At 43.4% G+C, this 25,621-nt stretch overlaps 1 protein-coding gene across 5 annotated transcripts in view; it reads right to left on the bottom strand.

Annotated features, from left to right (window-relative positions):
* Positions 1-25,621, bottom strand: part of VPS8 (VPS8 subunit of CORVET complex) — a 231,790-nt gene that overhangs the window by 121,371 nt on the left and 84,798 nt on the right. For all 5 annotated transcript variants that reach the window (XM_007052610.4, XM_037909562.2, XM_043523177.1 and 2 more), the window contains 6 exons: positions 21,007-21,096; positions 12,956-13,007; positions 12,490-12,532; positions 10,499-10,571; positions 2,418-2,537; positions 1,395-1,466 (listed from right to left, as the gene is read on the bottom strand). In XM_007052610.4, coding sequence (XP_007052672.2) covers positions 1,395-1,466; positions 2,418-2,537; positions 10,499-10,571; positions 12,490-12,532; positions 12,956-13,007; positions 21,007-21,096 — 450 coding nt within the window. The remainder of the gene's footprint in view (positions 1-1,394; positions 1,467-2,417; positions 2,538-10,498; positions 10,572-12,489; positions 12,533-12,955; positions 13,008-21,006; positions 21,097-25,621) is intronic.

Genomic DNA, 25,621 nt, shown 5'->3' with positions numbered 1-25,621 from the left:
CCCAACGGTATTGAAGAAACACTGGGTCTTCAAGACCCAACTGGGGGAAAATTAGGTCAAATTTGTGGTGGCCCAGCCCTTACTTCTTGTTTAAGAGACAGGGCTCAGGACAATGTCTGCATCAAGAAACAACAGGAATCCCAAATTAAGGACCCTGCTTGTGAAACTGAGTTAGAGACCAAGGGCTTGGGGAAAGGGATGTACTGCTGATATCTGCTAAGATGAACTGTGGAACTAAGCAAAGGCAGATGGGCACCTAGAGTCCAATTTGCTAGTTTGGGGCTCAGTAGGGAAATGGAAAGGGTCCTTTCTCTGCTTCTCTTTTAAGGAGCCAGCTTGGGGGCTGAAAGGATACTCACATTTTGCTATTATTGGGGAGTGTGGGACATAGCCTTCTTGCAGTGAGGTTGGAAATACAGAAGATGGCTGCGACTAGATGTACAAAGCAGCACTGACAAAAAACACATCTAGAGTAGCTCCTGCTCACAGCCCGGTCTACCTCCTTCCCCGACTGACAGATGCTACAAGAGGCTTTCCTCCCCAACCATGATACTCCCCCCAAAACTGCCCTTGCTGTGTGCTATTTTAGGCATTTACTACAACTATGTAGGTATTTCGAAAACTGAACAGTACCTAAGCCTAGAGCTCTGGCTACGGATATTTTTTAAAAGTGAAAAAATAAATACTATATTCGTGCTTTGCCCTGTAACTCAGACTCCTGAGCTGAACTGAGCCTAAACTATGTTCTGACTGGATGGGAGTTTACTCCTGCTTCAAATATTAAAACATAAAACTTCGCATTGAACTGCCTTTTTTGTTTTATTTGTATGGCTTGCAAATTTTAGAATAAAATCTACATATTGTAAATTGTACACGTGATTATATTTTTATTCATAATAGCCCTAATTTATTTATTTTAGATTCCAGATGGTAGTATTTAAGGAATCTAATTTATCTATAACAATGAGATCTTTGGGCAAGAGGCCCTATTATACACAGTGTTGGGGGAAAGCTAGCTGGGTGCAGGATTTTGAGAAGGAACAAAATCCCAGGAAACAAGATTTTTCAGTCAAAAAACCAAATCTCTGCCATGATATATAAAACAGTGCTTCTCCTCCAAGGGTCTCAGATGCAAACACACACTCATGAGAAGCAGGTACCACAGCAGGAACTACACACACTTTATTGATGGGCAAGCTGTGCATCAGATGGGTCGAGTGATCTCCTGAAAGTTACACAATAAGGCACTGACAGAAATGGAAAGGGAATTCATAAGACCTGTTAATCAGTCCTCTGTTCTAACCCTAACTCTACAATACACTGCCTTTTGAAGTGACTTTGTAAATAATACCGTCTAAATGAAACTCAAAGGTTAATTTTTTACACGCATTCACCTTTAGCAGGATGTCCACAATTCTTTGTTGATACTCCACTGCTTGCTTGTCATTCTTAAAGTCTTCAAAAGTCTGCATTAGAGAAGAGAATTTGTTCCGCAGTATTCTTTGGGAATTTGGGAAGAAGCTTTTCAATGTTATTCCCATAAACAAAAGCAAGTATGAGCAAGAGGGTTTGTTAAAAGGGTGACAAAGGTACTTTCACACTCCTTGTAAGCATGTTACTTTATCACTATCTTTCAGGAACCAAATGTCCCCTTGTTTTCTTTTGTTGGCCTGTTTAACTGATTCTAAGGCACTTGATACTTTGGTGATAGAACAGACAGACTGATTAGATAAGACAAGTATAGTGGGAAGGGAAAGAAGTGAAGGCAAGAGAAAATATGAATAAAGAAAATGTTAATATTAAAACATTCTCCTGTTGAAGCACAAGCCTGAGAGTTTGTTATTTTTATCCCACCTGCAATTTTAGCAATGGCTTGATAAGAGAATGGCTAGCCCAGTGCACACACCAGAGTCAGATTTTAAAGCCAAAAGGAACCATTACAGTCATCTATTCCAACCTCCTTTACAATACAGGCCAGAGAATGTCACCAACAGTACATCTACTCAGAAGTTAAACACCCGCAGCTGCCCTGGGTCAGCTGACTCAGGCTTGTTGGGTTAAAGTTGCGGGGCTGTAAAACTGCTGTGTAGAATGTCTGGGCTCAGTCTGGAGCCTGAGCTCTGGGACCCCGGGAGTGGGAAGGGTCCCAGAACCCAGGCTCCAGCCCAAGCCTAAACACCTACACAGCAATTTTTAGCCTCACAGCCCAAGTCAGCTGACCCAGCCCAAACCCGGCTGTGCCACGGGTCTTTTATTCCAGTGTAGATGTACCCCAAATGGTTCCTGCATCAAGCCAATAAGCTCTGCTTTAGCTAGTGTATGTCTTTTAGAAAGACATAACTTGAGATTATTCATCTATCGTTGCACAGAGGAGCTAGCTCCCCCCCACCCTTCGCTGAACTTGAATTGCCTCTTACCAGTGCAAGAACGTTAAGGAACTCTCTGGTATCAAAGTGCAGCAGCGTACGAACATACGGGTAGACTTCTTCATCTGCAGATGCCTCAGCTGAGTGGAGACGGATAAGAAATTCAAACACCTGCAACGAATATTTACACAAATGTTGATAATTTCCCACTATTACTCCCATTGTCACTGGTTGAATACCTGAAGAAAGAGTTCTAAACTCTTCTAAGCACAAAAATACAAGTTAATAGAACCATTTCTACTTGACAGGTTTCAGAGTAACAGCGTGTTAGTCTGTATTCGCAAAAAGAAAAGGAGTACTTGTGGCACCTTAGAGACTAACCAATTTATTTGAGCATAAGCTTTCGTGAGCTACAGCTCACTTCATGCATCCGATGAAGTGAGCTGTAGCTCACGAAAGCTTATGCTCAAATTGGTTAGTCTCTAAGGTGCCACAAGTACTCCTTTTCTTATTTCTACTTGAGTGTCTTAAATAGTGTAGGATGAACATACAGCACACTATTCTGGTACTGAGCTCCATACACCATTGTGAAAGTTTACCTTGCTGCATAAACTCAACAAGCAAGTAGTATCACTATACATAAAGCAGTTCGGTTTAAAATATCACATGATTTCTTAAAAGCTCTTACACAACTGAATTATTTTACTGCAGCTCAGTTGCATAAGCAGAGATCCTCTCTGTATGCTCCCCTACTGATGAATTCAGGCCAGGAGCAAAAATGATTACAGCCAACTTCTTAAGACCTGGGTATCTAACTTTAGGCACTTGGACCCATATTTAGACATCTAAATAAGTGACATGGTGCAGATCTCCACTGAAGTCTATGGGAGCTGAAGGTGCTCAGCACCTCAAAGTTCAGGCCACTTATTCAGATGCCTCACTTAGGGCACCTATATATGAATTTTTTTTCTGAAACATTTTTAAGTTCAAAGTACCACCATATACAACGCAATTTTGCCTAAAATCAATGGTGAACGCTGATGTGGTCATAGGCCAGACACGAAGCTATAAATTACAAGCTGAAACACACCATGAACCTTATAGGACAAAAGTCCCACTTACATAGCAATTTACATCTTCAGAGAGATGTACAAACACTAACCTTCATGATCTCCTGTCAGTAGGTAAATTGGTATTATTCCCACTTTATAGATATGAAGTCTGGGTAACAGACAAGTGAAATGACCTGGCCTAGTTCACACAACAAATCTGCAGAAAAACCTGAGAGACTTTCAGTCGTGTGCCTCTAGACCCGGCCAATGAGCACAGTAATCTCAGCAAACTGCATTTTAGTATTAGAAAATATCTGACTTGGGAATTTCTTTTCTGGATCCCTTCATAGCAGTTGGAGGCAAGTCAGATCTTTAATAGGACAAAACTATTCAGATTTGCAGCAGAATCTTTCAACCAGAACAAATGTCTAAGAAAAAAAAACTTAGACACTGCCAAGGCGTAAGACTGTTGGACATGAAGGAGCCAAGAATGGAGAAGTACCTGAGAATCGACTCTCCCATTCACATCCAACAGTCCAAATACTGGGGAATTCAAGGCAGTAACAGTCATTCCAAGCAGGGAGGGAGGAATAACAACAATGTACATTTAATTACAACTAGTGGTTTGAGACATGGAGAGTTTACAGAAACACTACTTCCTGCAGTATCTTACCAAATGTCAGACTGATTGAAAGGTTGAGGGGTGAAGAGTAGATAGTTGCTCTATAAAATCTCATAAGTTGCTTGAGTCCTTTCTGCCCAAGATACAGTTTGTGGAGGGTGTAGTGACTCCTTGAGAAAGGATCAGTTCCTCTGCTTTATTAGTAAGAGATGAGAGCTTGGATTCATCTTTCTACTTTCCCCAGTGGATAATAAAGGAAAATAGGGTTTTATGGTTTCTACAGCTTTTGACTTTACTTGGATTCTCACGGATGGTGTCAGACTCCTTAGGGTGTTTAACATTAGGGTGGAAAGACAGCAGGACTCTTTCTGGGAATGGAGTATTAACTTCCAGGCTTGAGGAAGGGTCAGTCACAGAACTCTTCCAGCTGAAATGCACATTTAATGGATCAGTAAAGGGAGCCCAGAGTTCAGGGCACCCTTCTGGTGCACGGACACTGCACCGAGTGGCTCACGGAGGGCTTTGACCTGAGCCTACATGACCGTGTTTGGCCTCCAAGAAGAAAAGCTGCAAAGGCACAAGATTCACAAGTGAAGCAGATGTCTGAAGGTGATGAGATACTCAGCTGGGCCTCATGCAAGACTGCACTATGAATTGCGGTAACATGTCTCGGGATGAGCTTCTAAACCCAAAGAAATCCCACTCTGAAGAAAAGGCAATGCCTTATTTTTCCTGCTTTTTGTATACATTTTCTTGTCAATCCAACAGTGGTACAACTTCAGCCAGTCAGTTATACAGTAGAACCTCTGTTTCGAACACCTTGGGAATGGAGATTATTCATAACTCTGAACAAAACATTATGGTTGTTCTTTCAAAAATTTACAACTGAACATTGACTTAATACAGTTTTGAAACCTTACTTTGCATAAGAAAAATGCTGCTTTCCCGTTTTTCAGTAGTTTACGTTTAACACAGTACTGTACTGTATTTGCTTTTTTTGGGGGGCGGGAGGGGGCGTTCTTTGCTGCTGCCTGATTGTTTACTTCTGGTTCCAAATGAGGTGTGTGGTTGACTGGTCAGTTCATAATTCTGATGTTCACAACTCTGAGTTTCTACTGTATACCCAGTAGGTGGACCCTTTCTTAGATCCAAGGTGGTGTCCACAACCTTGGCTGAGTAGCCTAGAGTAATGATCGGTGTTTCTCAGATCCCAGGCTGCTAAATGAAGGCCCAGATTGGGGTGAAATATCAGACCCTGAAATAGAAAGCCCTCTTGTACTAGAAGTATCCACAATGTATCAAGTTCCAAGAACCACAGTTACTGAGGCCAATCAAGAGCTATCAGAAGAACTCTGGAAGAGAGCACAGCTAGGGGACACTGACCCTCATTGCTGCTTTTCTGGAGACTGAGGTACTGGCTGTGCTGGACCATGTTGCTGCTGTGCTAATTTAGATGTTGAGCTAGGACATGGAACTCCTGAGGATTGTTGGGGAAGAGTGCCTGAGTCTGCCATGAATGATAGAGAGAAAAAGTGTTATTTACCCCTTCACATAACACAAGAACTAGGGGTCACCCAATGAAAGTAATAGGCAGCAGGTTTAAAACAAACAAAAGGAAGTACTTCTCCACATTATGCACAGTCAGCCTGTGGAACTCATTGCCAGGGGATGTTGTAAAGGCCAAGAGTATAACTGAGTTAAAAAAAGAATTATGTAAATTCATGGAGGATAGTCCATCAGTGGCTATTAGCCAAGATGGTCACAGTCAACCCCATGCTCTGGGTGTTCCTAAGCCTTTGACTGCCAGAAGCTGGGACTGGACAACAGGAGATAGATCACTCAAAAACGCCCTGTTCCGTTCATTCCTCCTGAAGCATTTGGCACCAGCCACTGTCAGAAGACAGGACACTGGGCTAGATGGACCATTGGTCTGACCCAGTATGGTCGTTCTTATGTAGCTTGATGCCTGCCACAGCAACTGGGGCACACCTGGCTTGCACATCCGTTGGGAGGTTGGTCCTGGCATCCTGAAACACTGTCAGTGATCTAGCCTGCCTTAACACACCAGAGCAGTTTGGCTCATTTTTGTAGCAATTTGGCTTGCTCCTAACACCTGCTCCATGTTTTCTGCTTTGACAAGGAGGCACGACAAGGGAAGCAGCAAGCACAGTCCCTCAGAAAATACCTTGTGTTCACATACTCTAGATCCAAAATGATAAAATCTGAAAAGACCAAATTGCAAAGTTAGTTAGGTTTCAGAGTAACAGCCGTGTTAGTCTGTATTCGTAAAAAGAAAAGGAGTACTTGTGGCACCTTAGAGACTAACCAGTTTATTTGAGCATGAGCTTTCGTGAGCTACAGCTCACTTCATCGGATGCATAGCATATCGTGGAAACTGCAGAAGACATTATATACACACAGAGACCATGAAACAAAACTTCCTCCCACCCCACTCCCCCGCTGGCAACAGCTTATCTAAAGTGATCATCAAGTAGAGCCATTTCCAGCACAAATCCAGGTTTTCTCACCCTTCCCCCCCCCACACACACACATACAAACTCACTCTCCTGCTGGCAACAGCCCATCTCCCTTTGAAACCCCTCTTTATAATGCGCATGATAATCAAGGTGGGTCACCTCCAGCACTAATCCAGGTTTTCTCACCCCCCCCCACACCCCCCCCTTCCAAAAACCACACACACAAACTCATTCTCCTGCTGGCAACAGCTCATCTTACAATGTGCACAGCAATAATCCAAGTTTAACCAGAACGTCTTGGGGGGGGTTTTGCAGGAAAAAAAAAGGGGAGACAGGCTACCTTGCATAATGACTTAGCCACTCCCAGTCTCTATTCAAGCCCAAATTAATAGTATCCAATTTGCAAATGAATTCCAATTCAGCAGTTTCTCGCTGGAGTCTGGATTTGAAGTTTTTTTGCTTTAAGATAGCGACCCTCATGTCTGTGATTGCGTGACCAGAGAGATTGAAGTGTTCTCCGACTGGTTTATGAATGTTATAATTCTTGACATCTGATTTGTGTCCATTTATTCTTTTACGTAGAGACTGTCCAGTTTGACCAATGTACATGGCAGAGGGGCATTGCTGGCACATGATGGCATATATCACATTGGTGGATGTGCAGGTGAACGAGCCTCTGATAGTGTGGCTGATGTTGTTAGGCCCTGTGATGGTGTCCCCTGAATAGATATGTGGGCACAGTTGGCAACGGGCTTTGTTGCAAGGATAGGTTCCTGGGCTAGTGGTTCTGTTGTGTGGTATGTGGTTGTTGGTGAGTATTCGCTTCAGGTTGGGGGGCTGTCTGTAGGCAAGGACTGGCCTTTCTCCCAAGATTTGTGAGAGTGTTGGGTCATCCTTCAGGATAGGTTGTAGATCCTTAATAATGCGTTGGAGGGGTTTTAGTTGGGGGCTGAAGGTGACGGCTAGTGGCGTTCTGTTATTTTCTTTGTTAGGCCTGTCCTGTAGTAGGTGACTTCTGGGAACTCTTCTGGCTCTATCAATCTGTTTCTTCACTTCCGCAGGTGGGTATTGTAGTTGTAAGAATGCTTGATAGAGATCTTGTAGGTGTTTGTCTCTGTCTGAGGGGTTGGAGCAAATGCGGTTGTATCGCAGAGCTTGGCTGTAGACGATGGATCGTGTGGTGTGGTCAGGGTGAAAGCTGGAGGCATGTAGGTAGGAATAGCGGTCAGTAGGTTTCCGGTATAGGGTGGTGTTGATGTGACCATCGTTTATTAGCACTGTAGTGTCCAGGAAGTGGATCTCTTGTGTGGACTGGACCAGGCTGAGGTTGATGGTGGGATGGAAATTGTTGAAATCATGGTGGAATTCCTCAAGGGCTTCTTTTCCATGGGTCCAGATGATGAAGATGTCATCAATATAGCGCAAGTAAAGTAGGGGCGTTAGGGGACGAGAGCTGAGGAAGCGTTGTTCTAAATCAGCCATAAAAATGTTGGCATACTGTGGGGCCATGCGGGTACCCATAGCAGTGCCGCTGATCTGAAGGTATACATTGTCCCCAAATGTAAAATAGTTATGGGTAAGGACAAAGTCACAAAGTTCAGCCACCAGGTTAGCCGTGACATTATCGGGGATAGTGTTCTTGATGGCTTGTAGTCCATCTTTGTGTGGAATGTTGGTGTAGAGGGCTTCTACATCCATAGTGGCCAGGATGGTGTTATCAGGAAGATCACCAATGGATTGTAGTTTCCTCAGGAAGTCAGTGGTGTCTCGAAGGTAGCTGGGAGTGCTGGTAGCGTAGGGCCTGAGGAGTGAGTCTACATAGCCGGACAATCCTGCTGTCAGGGTGCCAATGCCTGAGATGATGGGGCGCCCAGGATTTCCAGGTTTATGGATCTTGGGTAGTAGATAGAATATCCCAGGTCGGGGTTCCAGGGGTGTGTCTGTGCGGATTTGATCTTGTGCTTTTTCAGGAAGTTTCTTGAGCAAATGCTGTAGATGCTTTTGGTAACTCTCAGTGGGATCAGAGGGTAATGGCTTGTAGAAAGTGGTGCTGGAGAGCTGCCGAGCAGCCTCTTGTTCATATTCCGACCTATTCATGATGACAACAGCACCTCCTTTGTCAGCCTTTTTGATTATGATGTCAGAGTTGTTTCTGAGGCTGTGGATGGCATTGTGTTCTGCACGGCTGAGGTTATGGGGCAAGTGATGCTGCTTTTCCACAATTTCAGCCCGTGCACGTCGGCGGAAGCACTCTATGTAGAAGTCCAGTCTGCTGTTTCGACCTTCAGGAGGAGTCCACCTAGAATCCTTCTTTTTGTAATGTTGGTAGGCAGGCCTCTGTGGATCATTATGTTGTTCAGAGGTATTTTGGAAATATTCCTGGAGTCGGAGATGTCGAAAATAGGATTCTAGGTCACCACAGAACTGTATCATGTTCGAGGGGGTGGAGGGGCAGAAGGAGAGACCCCGAGATAGGACAGCTGCTTCTGCTGGGCTGAGAGTATAGTTGGATAGATTAACAATATTGCTGGGTGGGTTGAGGGAACCATTGCTGTGGCCCCTTGTAGCCTGTAGTAGTTTAGAAAGTTTAGTGTCCTTTTTCTTTTGTAGAGAAGTAAAGTGTGCGTTGTAAATGGCTTGTCTAGTTTTAGTAAAATCCAGCCACGAGGAAGTTTGTGTTGAAGGTTGGTTTTTTATGAGAGTATCCATTTTTGAGAGCTCATTCTTAATCTTCCCCTGTTTGCTGTAGAGGATGTTGATCAGGTGATTCCGCAGTTTCTTTGAGAGCGTGTGGCTCTCAAAGTTAGTTAGGGAAGTAAAACTGACCAGAAACGCAGAAAAAAGTCCCTCAGCTCAGCAAAGGACTGACCTGCCTCTAAGTGCTATGGAGAGAGGAGTAACAGTGTACAAATTGCTGGGTGACAAAGGAGAAAGATACACTAGGCTGGGCAAGGTCTTGAAGAGGCAGATACAGCATTTGGAGGGGATGTTAAAAGTGAAGGGAAAACCAGTGGAGGTACTGAAGGAGAAAGGGCAGCAGCGGGATTACTAAACAGCAGAGTTTAAAAGGCAAATATGAGCATTGGGGGAACCAGGAAGAGGTGGCTGCAACGGTAAAGGCAAAAGAGGCCTTGGATATGAGCCAAGGTTTTAGCCACAGAGATACCGAGGAAAGGATGCTGAAGGTTGTACTGCCAAGGCCTTTAATGTACCTATTTCTGTAGCCGAGAGTTTGTCTACTTGGATGAAAAGCCCACAGAAGTGCTGAGTAGCTAGTGTGCACCAGTTAACTTCCCCTGCAGACAGACAATCTCACTGAGCACTAGGAGTGCCTTTGTCTACATTAGCTTAATACACTTTGGAAGTGTACTAAGATAAACTGCCCTAAATGAGCAGTAAGAGCCTCCATACAGAAAGTTAGTGTGGAGTAGCTAGCATGCTTTTATATCCACACCCTAGTTTACTGTGCACTAAATCCCCCATGCAGATATGTCCTGAATGACTTCAGTCTCTACTGTTGTCAATAAAGTACTATTCAGGAGCACTACAATCATTCACTACTTCTGAATGCATGGCTACCCATACATTGCACTTCACTTCAAGTGTCCTAAGAGGTCAGCTATAATGAAAGCTCAAAACCTAGAACTTTTCCATCTTTAATTTCCATAGTCCTATGCTGCCTAATGTCACAAAGTCTGTCTAGAGACTAGACTGAGGACTGCATGTTTTCCCATTTCTCAAGGAAGCAAGAGAAATATTAAGCTTGATGTCAGCCTTTTTACAAACACCTGTGTGGTAATCCATGGTGGGTTATAAACTCACAGGGCTGCAGATGCCCAAGTTGCAGTAGTTTTCTATCATACACCTACCCAGTAGATAAAAATTACTTAAGACAAGGTGATCCTTCATCTCTTATCAACAGTCCTGCAATACCTGCTTCATTCCCTATGATGAACAGTGTCCATCCAAATTAATACTCACCTGGTTTTTAACCAAGGGTACCAGATCTTCAGGAATATCACCCAGTGGATAAGCACGACCTGCTAAGCAGCAGCTGTGGGACAAGGAAAGAAACCAGTTACTACAAAGCATTGACCTAGTACCTCCCAATCCTAAACAGTGCCTTCTCCCCCACCCCCTGCCCATTTTGGAGCTGCCTACTCTTCAATATGCATTTTAAAAAAATCAGTTCTTCATATCAAAGCACAAAACTAGATAAACATGTATCCTTAACAATGCTATTACCACAAGGTACCAGTTTTCTGCATAAACATAACCAATGAGTGCTGAACTGTGGCACAGGGAACAGGAGGTGGCACTGGGACTTTCAGAGAAGAAACATACGATTTTTCATATACGTATATTTTGGACAGCATTTGGAACAACACCGAGTCTCCTCTTTTCAGATTCATTAGAATCTTCGATGTGGCTTGCTCAGATTCAAGAAGTAGAGACTGGATATTAACCACTTGTGATGGGGTGTTCACCCACACAAGGCCCAGAAGGGTTAAAATGGCCGGGTGGGCCAATTAACTCCACAGGCTGCACCTGGAGAAGCCAGGAAGCAGGGAATTGACTAGAAGCACACTCAGCTAGAGGGGCCTATATAAGCCAGGAAGCCAGCAACAGAAGAGGTGGCAGGAAAGGAGTCTGCAGTCACTCCCTGGGAGAAAGGACACGTGTAGGGAGCTATGGGCAAGTAGCCTACAGTTACTCTCTTGGAGAAGGAAGTGTGCCTTGGCAAGCCTAGAGAAGGGGGAAAAGCCAGAGAAGTAGGCAAGGCTCAGGGGAAAAGCAGCGAAGTGTGGGGTAGGTCAAACTTCACTGCCAACAAGAGGGCCCCTTAGCCAGGATCCAGAGTAGAGGGCAGGCCCAGGTCCTCCCACTCACTGCTGATGGAGTGGCACTGGCAGGTCAGTGAGCAGGAAGACTGCCTGAGCCCATTTGTCAAGAGGGACTTTGATACCCAGGAAGGGGACGGCTGAGTCATGAAGGAGGTGGCTGCGGATCCTGGAACGAGAGGGTTCTGGAGGACGAGAGGACAATGGAAAAACTTTGCCAGGGTGGTAGTGATGGTTGTGCGTAACACCTTGCAGAGCTAATCCCCAGGATTGCCAGGAGACAGCATCGTTAGTGGCGAGTGCACCCTGTGGCACCACTATTGGCCAATAATCTCGGAACAGCATTGGTCATAGGGGCATAGAGTTTAGGCCAGAAGGGACCATCAGATCATATAATCTGACCTCCTGCATACCACAGGCCACCATCACCATCCAGCACTTGTACCAATAACTGAAATTAGATTGAAGTATTACAGGCCACAGGACACTAGACTATTCTTATTATTAGACCCTAAGTACACAACTTTGCATTTGTACTATTGAACTGAATTTCATCCCATTTATGTTACTTCGATCTTCAAGGTCATACACATCCTCCTGTACAATATTCCAGTCCTCCTCTGTATTGATGATGCCTCTCAAATTTGTATCATTATAGGATGGTCAACAGAGGAAACTATTTATTACCACAAGCAGAACCACCTACAGAATCCACAAAGGTTGCCAACACGAAAGGTTAAAGATGGATTTCTGGGCTATGAAGCCCTGGAGTAGGGGAGCACTCTGCTGCAGTTGGCGTGGAAGGAGGCATTATCACCAAATCTCTCTATATGAAGTCAAAGACAGTATCCCAAAGCCTGAGTCAGGAGCACCCAAGTTCTAATCCCACCTGTGCTACTTGGTGTGTGTCCAAGGGTCACTTCATTTCTCTGCTTCCATTAAATGCTTTGTAAAACGTAGATATTACTACCTTTCACAGATTTTATGATAATAAATTCTGACTTCCTGCATGACACAGAATTCCACCTACCATGCATCACAGGGGTATTGGGAGGATTAGTGTCTGTACAGCAATTTCAACGTGTAAATGCATTCTAAGTGCTATCTATAAACATTCTGGCAGTATCTTACCTTATGTACACAAGGAGTTTGTTCCCCATAACGACTTTCTCATCTAAGAACATAGAAAAAGTCTTTTGTCACCTTTCATTCAAATAACTAGACAACGGAATAGGGATCTAATCTTTATTTACTGAAAGGAAAATCTCATTTACTTGAGTGTTCATTGTTACTCATAACAAAAGTGGTGTCAGTATAGTCTTATGGAATTTTTCCATTCTCCATAACTTTACATATTTGCAGCATGTTTGGGTGAGAAAGGATAGTAGCTTGAGAACTATGAAGACAGTTTAAAGAAGAAAGTACTTAAGATGTATTTATAGGCTATGCGAAGTCTGGAGTCCTAAACAGTAACATCATCTCCTCCCCACCTCCCTAAATTAGAAGTGATCAGAGATCAGTTAAACTTGTGATCAAAGATACTAGAAATATCAAACAGTATCAAAGCTGTAAAATCTTAAAGCCAAGCATGCTGTACCTGTGAGAGACTTCCCAGCATTAAGGGGAGGAGCAATGACTTTGAACAATTTCTGCAACAACAGTGAAAAAGAGAAAAGTTTCACTATTGTTTATAATTGTTATACATCACATCATTTAAGTGCCAACAAGTCGGTCAGCAATAAGCAAACAAGTGGAGTCAGTCCCTGCCCCCAAAGAGCTTAGAGCCTAAAAGGAACACAAAGCTAAAGAGTGTCAGAGAATATGAAGTAGTCCATGACAAGACAAAAGCAATGCCTGGTTCTATAACCTGAATTGTTTAAGAAGGTACCTCCCCGAGAAAGGACAAGGTCACCAAGTTTTACAACAAAAGAAGGCACAGAAAGAAAGGTTCCCTAAATGCACGTGTGCTAGGGAAGCATTTCTCCATCTGCTAATCCTGCGATGATCTACAAGAGAACGGCCTTTGTCAAATAAACTTTCCTAGATCTGTTAGATCAAAGCTTCCCTCTAGTGGTACTTAGCTGCTTTCCAGGAATCTAGAGTGCATATTAAAAAAAAGAGGCTAGCTGGCAAGCTCTAGCATGCAATGAGCTCGGGGAGCCACAGAGGCAAGATAAGCAATAGTACCAGGGAGCAGTCAGGGAGCACTGCTGATCAGTCCTGCTCCCCGAGCCTCCGATTCCTGCCTCCATGGCTCCCCAGCCCTGCTGCCTAACCCTCCCCAGCCAGCCCATACCACTGCAAGCTTCCAAACCATCTGTTAAGGTTCACCCGAGGGAGCCTCAAACTCAAGGACCTAGTGAGCTATGTTAGAGCCAGGCTGCTCTCTAGAGAGCCACAGCATGTTCAGTCACCAGAATTGTTTTCCTAGGACAGCAACACCTTCCCAGGAAACATTTTCTGCAAGTCTCCCCAAGAACCTGTCCACTTCATGGCTTGATACCAGGACAGAGGGAAGAAAACTCCTTGCCATGGGAAGTGGTGTTTGTAGTTCCACTAGTGAGGGACTTACTTTGGCTGACAAATCAGCCGTTCTTTGACAGAAAGAAGCCCTACATTCATCAGACAGAGACTCCCCAGGGGAGCATAAATTGAGCTGTGGGTATGAAGATGGGCAGCGGAGGCAGAGTGAGCAGTCAGGACAGGAAGTCAGGTGCTACGCTTCAGCATTTCACTGCCTAGGATGCAAGTTGCATTTGTTGTACAGAATAGCCATTACCCAACAGTTTAGACAGAAACAATGAATAATACTCAAATGTAAGTTGAGATTTTCAAGGCAGTACTGGGAATTTAGCCATCCATGCCTTCCACTAAATTAATGGATAACTTCCTGCACTGCTTTCAAAATCTGAACCGCTGTTAGTATTAAACCGTGCTATGCCTGAGGAGTTATCTATAGCTACATGGATCTAATCCTTGAGCTGTTACAAACAAGCCAGTTGACTAAACAGATACAAAGGACACTTTAGACTGCATGTTTACATTTCAAGGAGTCAGTTTTAAAAATAGGTATCTCCTAAACCACTAATTTTCAACCTTGTTTCATTTGAGGACTCCTAAAAATTTTTGAATGGAGGTGCAAACCCCTTTGGAAATCTTAGTCTGCGGACCCCCACAGATCCACTGATCACACGTTGAAAATCACTATCCTAAACTACTAAAGATTCACTTGCAATCTCTCAGAAAATTAACTGTACATATTGTAAATTGGACAATAGATTTTTCATACATAAAAAGATTTGTCTCACTGTACCTGCACATTGCAACACAGCTATGTAGTCACTAGTGATGCCTTCATAATAAGCACTCTTACATTTACAGAATTCTCTCAAGAGCATTTGCCATCAGGACTATATTCAAGGGGTGTACAATGGAGGTTACTTGCCTGTAACTGAAGATGTGTGGTCTTCATCTGTACTTTACATGTGGTACGCATCAGCTCCCTGGGCCAGAGACTGGAATATCTTGCAAGTGGCGTCCATTGGGCCACACCCTCATCCTAGATCTGTCTCCTCCTGCTCAGTACCGAGCGATAAGAAGAGATATAGACTGACCACTTCTCCAATGTCTTCTCTACCACAAACACGGTCATGGTCCGAAGCAGAGGGGAAGGCAGGCAGGTAGTGGAATAGAGACAGGGGCCACACATTTCAAAAAGCCTCCAGTTAGAGGTAAGTAACCTCTACTTCTTCTTTGAGTGCTGATCCTTGTGTGTATTCCACAGGTGGGTGACCGGCAAGCAGCAGCCAAGTAGGAAGGGGGTGCAAGGATGGAAGTACAGATGTCTGTAACACTTCAATTCCAAAGTCTGCGTCAGCAGAAGAGGCTTGGACCAAAGCGTAATGCTTATGAAAGTGTGGCTAGAACGCCAGACTGCCGCCTTACAAATGTCCACAATAGGCACATCAAAGAGATGCTACTGAGGTTGAACTGTGTAACTCCCATTCACGTTCAGTGAAGAAGTGCCTGCTAAGGCTGCCTGCCAGTACACTCTGAGCACCAGGTAAATATGACTCCAAAACTGTGATGTGATTCCAGGTACACCAGTTCCATAAGTTGACTGCCTCCATGCACAGTGGAAGGTATCTTGCCTTCCTTGTTTATTTATACAGAAGACAGTCATGTTGTCTGACATTATCTGGGCATGTCAGGATAGGTAGGAGTAGTTGGGGTGCACTATATCTATCTGACTGCCCTTAAATTCCAAGAGATTGCTATGCATCCTGGCCTACCTTGTGTCATCTGATTGCCCATGTGGGCTCCACAATCTAAGAGGAATGAGTGAATGATTACCAACATCCTGGGTGAGGGAGGTAGAAAAGAGGCCTGGTGCTGTTAGACCCTCTTCCTGCATGCTTTCCCTTTGCGGTTGAGAGACTTAGGCAGATGGAAGTCCAAGGGACTTCCAAGTTGGGTGAATTTTCACGTGCAAGGAGTCAGAGAGACCCCTTCTACTGGAAGCAGACAGAGGGGGAAATCTATTTTTGTGTCTGTGAGAATGCTCCTTACCCTCATGAGAAGCCCGAAGCAACAGGTCTTTAGATTCATCTGATCCAGCCTCTGCTCCACAGCTCGTGCTCAGAAGCATGCTGCTTGAGGACTGTGGCCAATGTGCAGGAGGGTCTCTCCAGCCTGGATCTGACTGGAGCCTCAGGGCTTTCTTTATGAGGAACTTCCTCAGTCAGCACTCTCTTCCCTCTCGTGTCCTGGGTGGGAAGGAGTGACAGACACTGCACTTGGTGGAAATAAGTGCCTACCCAAGGCAGTGCTGGTGGTCCTCATTGACCAAGGAGGATCAAGGATAGGAGATGCAGTTTTTAAGCCCGGGTTTCTGGGCACAGCTCTAGTCCCAAAGGGAGAAGGAGTATGTCCCACGGTGGGGAAAACTAAGCTATAAAAATACTGTATAAACACTAACCAATGATAGTCTCTGTGAAAACAACAGTGTAAGACACTGAGAGAATAGCTCTGGACACAGAGGATTCTGACTCAGGTCATGAGGCTGTAAGAAGCAACTGAAGACTCAATCCACACTTCCCCTTATGCCCTTGGTGCTGAGCACGAAGAGATCCAGGGTCCAGGCACAGACCAATGGATACAAGTTGAAAGATGTTCCGGTCTTAGATGCATACCCACAGTGAAATACACATAGGGAGCAGCACTTGAAGAAGAGTGGAATCCACCATGCAGCAGGGTGGATTTGATTTAAATCACTAGTCAGGGCAACTTGATTTAATCATGGATTTCTACATAAAAGTGCATTCTTGTTAGTTGCTATAACCTTAAGACATTCTTCACAACTCAGAGATAGATGTAGGTTTTATTTTTAGAAGGTACACACTATACATTTTTAAGCAATTTATTTTTAAAGCTTTTCAGATTAGTTTTACAGCTATATCAGAAAATGAATGAATGTTTGGTTATTTCATTTACCAAAGGTAATTGAAATGGATATTTATGAAGTCACTGGGAGGTGAACTATCTCCAGTTCAACAGGTTAATCATTAATATTTGGAGGATTTTCTTGCCATGCTGTATTAGGAGGAGAACATCACCAGACAGACATTTAAATTGTTTTATTCAACTAAAACAACAACGACGTTATGTATTCTGGATGTTTTTCTTCAACAGCAAACATATAATATTTTAACAAAACAAGCATATGAATTTAATTTAAAAATTCAAGTTTTTTAAAATCAGGTTTGTTTTGGTTAAAATTGTTTTAAACTAAAATAGTTAAATGAAATATTGAAAAAACCCAACAAAAATTAAATTGACTATGTCAGCCAGGTCAACATGAGAAACTTAAAATATTGGCTTCTGCAGCTAACTCAGTCATCTTCACCTTCATTTTCCTGTTTGTTCATAATCTGGAAAAGAAAAACAAGCTTTCCTGCTTTTTCAGGTCCCAAACAATTTCTCAATTTGGAATGAATTAGTCCAAAGGAAGAAAATAATCTTTCTACACCGGAAGAAGAAGCTACTGCTGTTAAAAGGGAGATCATCACTTCAGCAGTCTCTGAATCCAAGTGCTTAAGTGACTTCCACCACTTCACTGGTGTGACTTTCTTTGAAACATCATCAAACATATATTTCTTGAATGGTTCACCTTTAGCTCTGAAGTTTATTACAGTTGGCATTATGGAGAGATGATTGCTGGATGTCCATGTCATAGCCAACTCCTTTTCTTCAGCAGTTAAGGTTTGACCTTGGTGCCGAGTATTGAGATTATTTACAAGAAAATGAGCTGGAGATAGTGCTTATCCCATTCGTTTTTTTAATGCTTGTAATTTAACTCTGTCATTGCATATTTCTCTTTTTAAGTTCTAACTCGGTTCCTTCCAAATTTCAACAGCGTCAGCAATAAAACAGCGATTTCCCTTGCATTTTGTTCAAGGCTACAGAAATAGGCTTCAGGGTACTCGGCATGTGTTCAACATTTCTCTTAAGCCCAATGTTGGGAACTTGGGCTGTGATAGTGCCATTTTTTCCCCCACTACTTTGTTCACAAACTGTCAGCAGGTTAGGCCAGTTCTTGATATAGTGCTCAAAACAGTCCACTACTGAGTTCCATCGCACATCTTGTGGGAGAGTTAGCCTGGTTCCTCCCACTTTTTTCAGAGCAGCTACTGCAAAGTGGTTGATATGGAAGTATTTTGCAATTTCAACAACATTAGCTTTTATCTGTGGAACACTGAAGTCTTTGGCTAGGAGATGCATCAAATGAGCACTGCAACCGTATGATATTAGCTTGCGACTCTCTTCTAAATAATTTCTTCTTATCTTGGATACATTTGCAGCATTGTCTGTGACCAAGCTGCATACTAGACATTTGAATTTTTTCCACAGTTTGTTATAGCTTTTACTGCTACTTCTTGTAAGTATTCTGCTGTGTGTACATTTCCTGATGTATCAATTGTTTCTGTAAGGAAGACATTCCCTTCTTCTGTTGTCACACAAGCAGGTACAACAGGATCATTGTGGACATTGCTCCACCCATCAAGACTCAGGTTAACAATTTCACCCTCTAGACCTTTTGCAAACTGCTCAATTTCTCTTTCATACACTTTATCCAGCAATTTGCCTGCAACATCTGCTCTGTTGGGTGGACTGTATCCTGGTCTTAATGACAGAATCATGTTAATGAAACATGGGCTCTCCATCATACAGAAAGGAGAGTTTGTTGCATAAAGAAACCAGGCAATTTTTTCATCAATTACCCCATTTTGTAATCTGCTGGTTCTTATCACAAACTTATCTATGGTTGTTCCTGGATGTTGTAGATATTTTTTTCTTTTTGCAACAGGTGATATACTGTGGCTGTGTGACATACATGATGTGACTGAAACACTATCATTGGCAGGTAACTCTGAAACTATAGAAAATGATGATGATCTTGAAGGTGGATAGTCTTCAGAATCCTGTATGTTGAGGATGGATTCTCCTAAACAAAATAAGTCAATGCAGTTATTTAATTAGTATTACCATACTGCTCATTTAGTATTACTCATTGCATTCACTGACACTCAGTACTACTTTAAAGGTGAAATTGTAAAAGGAAGATCTGCCTATTTCAGCTATTTATTTTTTAATCACAACTGCATCTGAAATGGTAGTACCACAGAGTAATAACTATATTTTTTGCTCAAACATGAGAATTCAAGACTAGTCCAGAATGAAGACAGGCAGTCCTAAAGAAAGACGTATGAAATAAAAAAGTTTACCAACCTAAAGGTCCTGCATGTTCAGACATGTTCCTTTCATCATCTTCAACGCAGCTTCCTCCTGAGAAGGAACACTTCTCATGCTGTTGTTTCATTTGGGTGACCAAGCCTTGCATTTCTTTGTTGCACTGTTTGCATTTTGCACGCATGCCCGTCTTACCCACAGGTAGAGGAACTTCATTAAAATATTCCCAAACTGGGTCTCTTTTACGGTCTGCCACCATTATAGGTTTTCCCTTCTAGTGAGAGAATGGTATGGTAGATCTCAAATCAACGAAGGCTACACTGAGAAAGACCTCAAGGCTTCTGGAATATGCTGCTCAAACAGTTTCACTTTTGTTTCCACTGCCTGTCCGTCCCCTCCCACATTTATCTCCAGACTTCTTCTCCTTGTCCAGATCTATTCCCCCCGCAACAATCTTCTATTCATTTGAAACTTTGCACTTTTAGAAAGGTAAGGGATTGACTGTGTACACAAATTTGCAGAGGGACAATAGGGTTGACGTTTGTTATTTCTCACCTCCATATAGTATTTATTTATTTAAAAACATTTTTGCTGTTAACAAGCATGTTATCTCTGGAGACATAAATCCACAGTTTGAGAACTGCAAAACTAAGCATCTCTGATGGTATCTTTTAGACTCAGCACTGAGTCCCATTGTGTAGATAGAAAGATTAATCTAAATAATCTACACAGAAGCCTCTAGAACCCCATAAAATTGAGTCCCTAATCCATGAACTATTGGAACTCATTTACAAAACTTTTCTTAAACACTACCTGAATATATTGTCTCATACTATAGAATTAGAATTTATAATCCCTATTCCATGATGAGAGATCTTTGAGCTATAAAGTATATCTTAAAACTATCTTCATATAAAATGTTTTTTGGGAAAAAAACCTATGAAAAAAATCCAATTGAAATAAAAAAATCGGATTAAAAAAAATCATTGATTTTTATCCACCCTGCCATGCAGCCTTCAGTCATATCACTCTACTGGGTCCTACCACAGGAGACATGCCTGGTATTGGTAGTCTGTGCCCCAATACTAGAATTAAAAACCTGCCACTATGCAGAGGCTGCTCCTGTTGTAGTTCTGACCACCACCACACACAGGTACATTCACATTAGATGGCGTTAAAACACTAGGTACTCCCAACAGACAAAAAGACGCCGCACAGAATGGGGGGCCGAGAGAAAGAAACTCATTCTCTCACCTGCTGACTCCCAATTGGACAGAATATGGGATGCTATCATCCTGCATTACATCCTATTGTCAAAATGGCCATGGGCAACATGTAGACAAAGCAGCCCAGATTGTATCATGCATTACCATTACTTATTGTGTTGCATCTGGTTTTTGTGTACTTGTTTTGTTTTATATTTTTTACAGACATTAGATCTGCCAGTGTTTGTGGCCTGACACTCAGCAGAGCACTGATACCTCAGACATTTTATGGTATACTTAGATTTAAGAAAGGCATTTGATCAAGTTTCACAGAATATTCCCAGAGAAATATGAAAAATGCACACTAGGTACAGCAGGAGAGAGGAGCAAGAGTTGAATTTGTATACACTGTACACTAGCTATCAGCAGAACTCCCATGCTCAGAATCATAGGGAAGAACATGCAGCACATACCAAATCAGCAGATCAGAGCATTACAAACTGATCCTCAGATAAAGAGGAGTGCTAAATGGCACAGACCAATATCTCACTGCAGTTTGAAAAATTAAAACATGTAGATGGAAACAATCCCTCCCAATGTCTTATGAAAGGTGCAGGGAGAAACAAAAAGGAGATGGATGGATTAAAGAGCGGCATTAGGTACCACAAGTATAGGTCATGACTAGTCTTCCTACCTCCATTGGACTAATGAAGTCATTCATTCCACTGTTGTACACATAGATCATGGCATCATACAGATGATTTTCCCAGCACAGGAGAACTACCTGTATGGAAACAAAGCAGATTTCCTCAGCTGTACAGAATCCTTGTACAGAACAGCCTAACAGCTTCCATTAGCCCATTAACTCCCTTCCTGTATTCACTCAAAGACAGCTCTGACCATAGCACTTATCCTAGCCAGCTGCAGGAAAACAGCGCCATGGGTGGTTGTTTTTTTTGTTTTGTTTTTATTAGGGAGGTGGGGGGAAGGGGTGTTTGTTGAGGGGGCGGGGGTGGTGTGCGAAGTTACACAAGTGAGAATTTGCAATATGCAGAACTCTGCCAAGCCACCAGGGTGGGGGAGACAGATCTGACTTATGGCTCTACGATGTATATCTGTAATCCATGGCCTGTCTGAGGTACTGGAATGAGAAATCCAGGTCTTCTTAATTCCTTACAGCCTTGACCTCTGGAGCAAGGGAGCCAAGAGAACAGCTCTCCAAATGTCATGGCTTTTGTTGAGTTAGTAATTTGTTATCCTGTCATCATGCCATCAGCCAGCCCCAAACCAGGGGTGCCCACCAGCCTACAGGTTAAATATATTTCAAAAAAGTCAAGGGGCCACAGTTCATACCTGAGGATTCTCTGCCCTGGTACACTCCCTTTGCACTAACTCAGGTGTCAAAAAGGGAGCCGCCCCTTGCTTGGAAGACCCAGCAGCCGTGAGTCAATATATTTTACTCCAATATCCTGGTGCAGGGGGCATATCAGGAGTGGATGCAGCTAAAGCATACTGCATTCTGGCTAATCCCAGCTGCTTTACAGCATGCCACAGGCGCATACTGAACCGTTCCAAGTTAGAGCAATGTCCAGGTTGCTCTAACTTGTGCCAAGGCAGAGAATGATGGGGTAGTGATTGATGGCTGCTTCTCAGCTTTTCCCCTCTGCTGGGCTGCCCTGGGGACTGAGTGGACGAAGGGAACCATGCTTTGTTATGTGCTCCCCTAGGCCAAGACCTGCTGAGCTCCTTCATTGCTCCCCCTGGGGCTTCCACAGCCTAGCTGGGAAGCAGACAATGGGGAAACCAGAGCTACCCTTCTCCCTGCCAAGCTGATGAGCAAATGCAGAGGAGACAGTAGCCATTAGTGCTTCCAGCTCACATCACAGCTGCTCCTGGGGCTAGAGGGGAGGCACATGGGTGACCATGGTCCCTACCATCTCCTTGTAGTCATGGCCCACTTCAGATGCTTTGGCTGAAAACAAAAATAGAGGCTACAGTGCCTTGAGAATATTTTCTTCTTAACTCAGTCACCCATGAAGGCAACTGTGTGGTCCCCAAGGCCACAAATGCCCTAAACAATACACATATTAAAGTAATGTAATTAAATTAGTGTGGTTAAAAGGATGTCGGGTGTAGTTTCGCTAAAATGCTGCTGTTCTCTGGGTTAAATTTTATCTTCAGTTACTGACTGAAGACAATGAGGTTGTTTAAGTATAATAAGGTCTGAGTTTGGCCTGCATAATTTTTATTACTGGTGACGCTGGAGAAAGAGGAAAGAACACAGCTTAACTTCCCAAATCCAGGTGGAGTTTGCTGGGCCAGCAGTTACAAAAAGAGAGAAGTTTACAAGGAGTATCCTGGGATATGTAGAATGCTGCCTTGTACAGCAGAGCTGCCACTCGTGCAGATGAAGTCCATGATAGTTTCATAGATTCCAAGGCCAAAAGGGGGGCAGCGGGGGGACAACAACAACAAAAAAAGCAGTTACTAACCTGTTCTTCAAGAAGAGTTCCACAAGCCATTCCAATTCAGGTGTGTGCATACTCAGTGTGCCAGAAATTAGAGATTTTTTCCCTTAATGATATTCGTCGGGGCAGTTCATGCAATCTCCAGTGCCTCATTCTGCTGCATGATGGTATAAAGAGCAGAGCCACCTCTGACCTCCTTCTGTTCCTTCTTACCGAACAGATTCTTATATAGAGGGGAAGGAGAGTGGGTTAAGAAATGGACACGTGCAACATCTCAGAGAACAACAGCTATATAATTGGTTAGTAACCGTTTTTTCTTCTTTGAGTGACTGCATATGTCCATTTCACTTCAGGTGACTCACAAGCAGTTCAACCTGGAGGTGGGTTTCAGTACCTGAACAATAACTGAAGGACTACTGACCAAACTTGGCCTCATCTCTAGAATGCTGAGATACAGTGTAATGAGTTGTAAAGGTGCACACCAACAACCAAAGTGGCAGTGATACAATTGTCTGTTATAGCTACCACAACCAGTCAAGCTGCAGAAGTGGCTCGAGACCTTGAAGAATGTGCTACCCGGTCTTGAAGGTTTACATTAGCAATGTCATAGCAGATGAAAGTACGAGCAAATCCAGGACAAGATTCTCTAGGTTGAGACTGGAAGGCCTTTTATCCCGTCTGCAACTGACACGAATAGCTGGGAGGATGACTTAAACAACCTAGTTCTATCCAAGCAAAGTTCCAGAAGACTGGAAGAAAGTTAGTGTGCCATTTTTTAAAAAGGGTGACCCGGCTAATTATAGGCCTGTCTGCCTGATATCCATCCGTGGCAAGATAATGGAGCTCTTCAATTGGGATTCGATTAGTAAAAAATTAAAGGAGGGTAATGTAATTAATGGAAATCAACATGGGTTTATAGACAATAGATCCTGTCAAACTAACTTAATGTTTTTTTTAAAATCAAGATTACAAGTTTGGTTGATAAAGACAGACTTCTCTAAGACATTTGACTTGGTACCATACAAAATTCTGATTAAAAAACTATAATGATATAAAAATGACATGGCACACATTAAGTAGATTAAAAACGTGGTAACACAGGTCTCAAAACGTAATTGTAAATCCATGGTAATTTTGGCCTAAATCCACAGCAAATAGGATAACCTGTTGGGAAATACAAAGGTGGGAGAAATTGGTCCAAAACTAACCGGTATTCTGTTCCTCAAACAGGCTGCTTACAAATTCCTGGCTGTCTACAAGACTCTACACCACAAAAGAAAACTGAGGAGGTGTAGGTCTCCCCCTGTGATTTTTTCTGTAGTAGTCAGGCTGTCTAGGAGTGACAAGCGGGTACCATTGGTATGACTGAAGACAGAACTGTTTCATTTCAGGGAAAGGAGTGTACATACCCAATGATTTCAGAGTGGCCCTCAAGTCTTTGAACTCTGAAGCTTCTCACCAGTCTGCTAAGAGAAGAGGATAGGATCCCTCAAAGGAGAGATTCTGGATAGTCTGTTGGAACTCCTGCAGAACACCCAATGACTGAAACCGTGATGAATATCTGTGCATTGTTTCTGTTGATGCCATCACTCTGGCTGCCAAATCCACGCCATCTAATGCAACTTGGAGAAAGGTCCTAGCTACCAGTTTGCCCATTTCCAAGGTGGCCTGGAACTCCTGCCTTGCATTCTCTGGCAATTTGTTTGCCAACTTCAGTACATGGCCCCAGAGGGAAAAATTGTATCTAGCCAAAAAGGCATGCTAGTTAGAGACACAAAACTGTAGGCCAGCAGCGGAATAAAGCTTTCTATGGAAAATGCTCAGTCCCTTTGCTTCTTTATCCTTTGGGGGACAAGAAGGCCATCCCTGATGCTTGTCGTGGCAGTAAACAAAAGAGCACAAGGAACCTGAGGGATGGAGGTAGAAATGTTGATAGCCCTAAGAACGGACAAAGTACCTTTGCTCAGTTCTCTTGGCTGTCAGCAGCAGAGATGACGACATTTGCCACAACAATCTTGCAGGCTCCAGAATGGCTTCATTTATAGGCAGAGCATTTAGAAAGGTCCTATTGATGTCAGTAGTTCTGCCAACCCATAGAACTCTCTTGCACGACCTTGATTAGAACATCAAGAGAGGAAGCAACCCTCTATCAACTTCTGGTAGGGCCTGTAGTCACCCTGAAAAGGCAAGGACATGCCTGACACCACAGTCTCATCAGGTGATGATGAGGAGCAGCACAAAGGAAGTAGAGATGGAGCCTCCTGTACGGAAATTGATGGAAGTTCTGGCACATGAGGCTGTTCCAGCTCGGTACTGGGAGTAACATCCTGAGCCTCCTCATGGAAACTAATCTGTCATCCGCTTGGTGATCTAGAAGGAAGAGGAACCTGGTAGGATCTGCTGGTGGTGGAAAAATCCTATGGGTTCCCATACGGCCATTGGTAGCGTATAGGACCCAAGCCCTACCAGCCCAAGGATTCAGATCCCTGGATCACCTTAGGATATCTGCTAGGCACCAGGAGCAGAATCATAATGAGGAAGGCAAGAGAGGAGCAAGGGGCACAGAAGCCTACCTCAGTCTCAGAGGAAAGATCCTGAGTCACCTGACCATGGACATGCTGTACCATGCAGTGCTGAGGTCCAGTGGCACACCTCCAGAGATGTCAGTACCAGAGACAGCATGCAGAGTTTGCCCTTGGACTGCACTGTGCAAGGAAGAGCCAGACACTCTGAAGTCCCTCACAATACTGAGAGTCTTGGAGACAAGTCTGAAAACTCAGCCTGAGGGATCAGTCGGTAACGGTTGATTTGTCTCCTGCACTGCTGGAGAATCCAGCACCA

This window comes from Chelonia mydas, chromosome 9 (genome assembly GCF_015237465.2).
Source record: "Chelonia mydas isolate rCheMyd1 chromosome 9, rCheMyd1.pri.v2, whole genome shotgun sequence".
Taxonomy (NCBI): Eukaryota; Metazoa; Chordata; order Testudines; family Cheloniidae; genus Chelonia; species Chelonia mydas.
Note: the sequence above shows the minus strand (reverse complement) of the source record. Positions and strands in the feature narration are given on the sequence as shown.